The following is a 4,551-nucleotide window of genomic DNA, read 5'->3' as shown; positions in this document are numbered from 1 at the left end:
GCCTAACCCTAAGTCCCCCCCGGGACCCCTAAACCTAACCCTCCACCCGAGGCGGTCCCCCCGGCATCGATAAAATGACAGGTGTCTAGATTTAGACGCCGGTCATTTAACCCTCGCCGGGATATGACAGTCGGGGTTACGTCCGCCGGCTTCCCGACTGCATACCCTGTGTATGGACCCTGAATGGCACAACAGAAATTTTATGGTGACTTAGATAAACAAGTATGATGATAATGAAATAAACATTTATTCTGCATAGAGATGTGCGCTGAGCCCTGTGATATGGTTTTAGTCTGGATTCATCTTCGTGTTTTGGATTTAGTTTCAGTTTTAGTTCTATAAAACCACCCTCAAGTGTTTTGGTTGGGCTAAACATCACGTCATTTTTGCAATCCGAAAATTTTAAATCTAAATTCCGAACTGCGATTTGGATCTGTCGGGATCTCCTCAGGAAATCAGAACTGTCCAGATTCAGGAAATTTGGGTGAATTTGGATTTCTCTAATCCTGCAACACTGTGGGCCAGTTTTACACATGATGGTAAAGTGTGAATTGTTACAGCACTGATCAATGATGTGAATTAATGAATAGTCCCTTAGGGGTGTAGCACTTCTTGACTGTAGATTAATAAGCAATTAGATCTTGATGAAGGTCATTGGGGACCATGTCTGCAGAGTACACATCTGCGTGTATATAGAGGCGATGAGAACATGAGACGGACACATCGGAGGCCAGATCATGACTCTAGAAGGTTTTTTTTCATTTATTTTTTCTCCGTAAGTAACAGTTTTGAAATGTTACAAAAAATTATTGTGTTGAAATGTCTCTCTAATTTAGTATAATTACCCAGCAGTCATGTAAGTTAATAACTAGTGTAGTGGGTAATTTTTCTAACTTATTAAGTGGAATTATGTAGAGAATTGCCCTTAGGACAATTACTGTACAGTAGGTGACCATTGATGGCCACATTTCATTTTCAGATTGAATACTGGACAGTTATGGTGCAGTAATACATCATTCTAAATATTTCAGATATACTGTATTTTAGTCTCTGTGTCAGCTTTTCATTAATATTTTAAGTCATAAAAGATAACAATGGAATTGTGATTGGAATAGGATTGATTGGTACAGTTACAGTTTGCAGGAAAATTGAGATGAATCATGCCCCCCCTCCCCCCACACACCTAATTATTATGCATCTCTGGTGATTGTTTAACGTGAAAGTTGATCATAGACTTTCTTTTGTGATGAATTGAGGGCAAGGTGCCAGACATGAATGCCTGAATCACTCATCAATTGTGTTGTGTATTGGTTGCACAAAATAACAATATTGCAACTTTTGCCAGGACCTACCGTAGCAAGAGATGGTTAGCAGACTGGCGTAGTTAGCAGACCGTAGTTAGCAGACTGGTGGACGGCATGCCGCCGGTCTGAATTCTGATGGTGGAAGGCCGACATGGGACTTAAGATAGACATCGAAATATCGACACCTATCTTAATCCCGACGCCGAAATACAGACAGACTCCAGCCCAAATGAGGTAAGCCGGGGCATCCTAGCTGTTAGCCACGGGGGGGAGAGTGTTAGGTTTAGGCAGCATAGCAGGGTTAGTGTTAGGTTTTCTGGGGGGGAGGTTAGGGTTAGGCACCCCTAGGGGGGCTTAGGGTTAGACACCACTGGGGGTTTAGGGATATGGCACTAAGGGGGGTTAGGTTTAGTCATGAAGGGGGGAGACTTAGGTTTAGGCACTAACGGGGAGGGTTAGGCTACAAGAAGGAAGGGTTAGGGTTATGGGGAGAAGGGGGGCGTGTGCTGGGTTGCTGTGATGTAAGAGGAAGGGGGGGCAGTGACGGACCTGGGCCCAGGTAATTAGTACCCGCTCCCCCCTTCCTCTCAGCACCCCTGGCTGTTGGTACTGTATTTTGACAGGAGGCATCCCAACTGCCAGAATTACATACATACCCATTCCATCTAGAGGTATTTAATTAAATTATCCCATGACACATGTTGGAGTAACTTTCAGCTCACCAAATGTTCTTTCTCAATGTTCTCTAGTAACAAAACTCTCTTCACCGATATGATAAATGTTTAAATACTGTACATTCTTAAAACAAGTCAATCATTAGTTGTATTCATATTACAGGCTTTGGACTATAGGTTTACATGTTTGATTCAATAATTATTTTCATCGATTGGATAAAATTGACAGTTTATATTTCTTTTTTGAACAAATAAGAATGTATGTAATGGCAATGAGTGAGGGAATTTATTATGGTATCTTACACTATTTATCTTTCTTTGTATATAGTGCTGCTTGTGGAAGTTCTCAGATGAAGAAATGGCCAATGCAACAAATGTCGTCAAATTTGTCCTTCTCGGCTTCCCAGGTCTTTCAGAAAAGTTTCATGTAGTGGTTTCCTTAATATTCTTCCTGATCTACAATATATCTCTGTTCTCGAATGGCATAGTAATAGGCTTGATCATTCAGAGAGAGCATCTACACCAACCAATGTATGTTATTATCGGAAACCTGGCTCTCTCTGACCTCATATTCGACACATTGACCTTGCCAAAGATCATTGCCAAATATTGGTTCGGAGATGATTCTTTGTCCTTTGCTGCATGTTTTTTCCAAGTGTTCTTTGTTCATTATCTGGGTACTCTAGATTCCTTTATTATCATGCTGATGGCGGTTGATCGCTTTGTTGCTATATGTAAACCGCTTCATTACGGCTCCATTATTACCAACAAAGTGGTTTCGATCTTCTGCCTAATTTTTTGGCTGATAGCAGCAGCCATTGGACTAGGAGTTGCAGTTATGGGGGCTAGTCTGCCGTACTGTGGCCCAAATAAAATCAGGAACTGCTTCTGCGCTTTTACCCCTGTTGCTGTTTTGTCCTGTGCAAACTCTATACCGACCAGACGCACTGTGTTTACTATAGCTTTTGTTGTGCATCTTTTACCATTGTCCTACATTATATCTTCATATATGATAATAATCTGGAAGATTCGCTTAATAACCCATTCTGGAAATTGGCAGAATTTATTTTACACGTGCACCACCCACTGGCTGGTCATTTTTCTGTACTTTGTCCCCAGATTGGTTGTATATGCGTATAATCAGTCTCAGCCAATATCTGACGCTGATGTCAATGTGTTACTTATTTGCCTCTATACATTCGTGCCACATTTTATCAGTCCTATAATATATTGTCTTAGAATGGAAGAAATAAAACAGACTCTGAGGAAAGTCTTTCGGAATATATGGTCAGTTTAGCAAGTAGGTAAAATAGTAAATAAATGTCAAATGATACAACTTAAAATGTATGGGTCTGTAGTCATTCAATTTGCTGGTCAAACACCAAAAATACCATTTATCATTGTATTGATACTATTGAACTGATCAGATAAGTTGCTGATTTTTTTATTAATTGTTTTGTAAAGCAAAACCGCATTTTTATATTCACACATTTATGGAAATAAAATTATTTATATTACTATTTCAACAAACATCTCCCTTCCTCTAATTTTGTATCCATTAAATAATTGTATAAATATTTGATATTCACAATTTTAAAAGAAATCAAGTAACTATTCCAAAAGATGTCACGATACAATTACAAACCATGTAGCTTTTCAGCTTTATTAGATAAGAACAAAAATAATGTGTTTTATACAGATATTTTATTGATATATTTTTAAAGCATTTTTTATGCATTGTCCTTTTACCATACAATCAATTGCATTAGTTCATTGCACTAATGTGTGAGAGTTACAGTAGATTATATTAAGTTCTAAATGGTTAAACACAGTTAAAAACAATGGTAAAAACAACATGACAACTTTTATGTGATCTATTGTGGGGAATTATTAACTAAAGACACATACAATATAGAATTTGGTACATTTAATACAAATTATAACCTAACATTGAATTTGAGGCCATTAGGAAAAAAAACTCCACAATGCATTGGTCTGAATCTTTTTATTGGTACTATTTTTAAAAAATATTTCAACAGCTATCTGTTTCTACAACATATCACCGGTAGAAAAATAACGGTGATAGTGTAAATCTTTCTAAACAAACACTTACATCAGCCAATGTATAGTACATAATTAATGGAAACCTGTATATTTCCAGTGTTCTCATGGCGGAAACCATTGCTGTGTATTAGGTTTGGAGGTGGGTTATCTGCATATTTGTACATTGTTGTCAATTGCAGATATCTCAGCTAAGTAACTAATACTCCATCATCAGCAATAGTCACTGCTATATTTACAGGATTGCAGAAGCAGAACTTGGGTTATGTGTTGGTGCTCCTACAGTTGCCCTAATAGGTATCCGGTCTTTAGGTCTACAGTAAAAAGATAGACACTGTTTAGGTAGACAATACAAGTTAGACAGGCACTAGAAGGGACGATTAGGGTCAGGCACCTACCCCAACGGTTAGGGTTATGCACCAGGAGGGAGGGTTAGGGTTAGGATGAAGATTAGGGCTAGAAAAAAAAAAAACATGTGTCGACCATTTCTGTGCCGACCATTTGTGCATCGA

At 38.5% G+C, this 4,551-nt stretch overlaps 1 protein-coding gene across 1 annotated transcript; it reads left to right on the top strand.

Annotated features, from left to right (window-relative positions):
- Positions 1-740: 740 nt before the first annotated feature.
- LOC148523952 (olfactory receptor 6B1-like) lies at positions 741-3,378 on the top strand. Its single transcript, XM_088472481.1, has 2 exons — positions 741-775; positions 2,307-3,378. Exon 2 carries the CDS (start codon positions 2,337-2,339, stop codon positions 3,273-3,275), a length of 939 nt encoding a protein of 312 aa, XP_088328607.1. The 5' UTR covers positions 741-775; positions 2,307-2,336; the 3' UTR covers positions 3,276-3,378.
- The last annotated feature ends 1,173 nt before the right edge of the window (positions 3,379-4,551 follow it).

This window comes from Taudactylus pleione, unplaced genomic scaffold (assembly GCF_031769625.1).
Source record: "Taudactylus pleione unplaced genomic scaffold, aTauple2 ptg000124l, whole genome shotgun sequence".
Taxonomy (NCBI): domain Eukaryota; kingdom Metazoa; phylum Chordata; class Amphibia; order Anura; family Myobatrachidae; genus Taudactylus; species Taudactylus pleione.
This window is presented reverse-complemented; position numbering and strand designations above follow the sequence as displayed.

Coding starts and splice junctions, on each gene's coding strand:
- LOC148523952 (XM_088472481.1), top strand. CDS start 2,337: ATGGCCAATGCAACAAATGTCGTCAAATTTGTCCTTCTCGGCTTCCCA.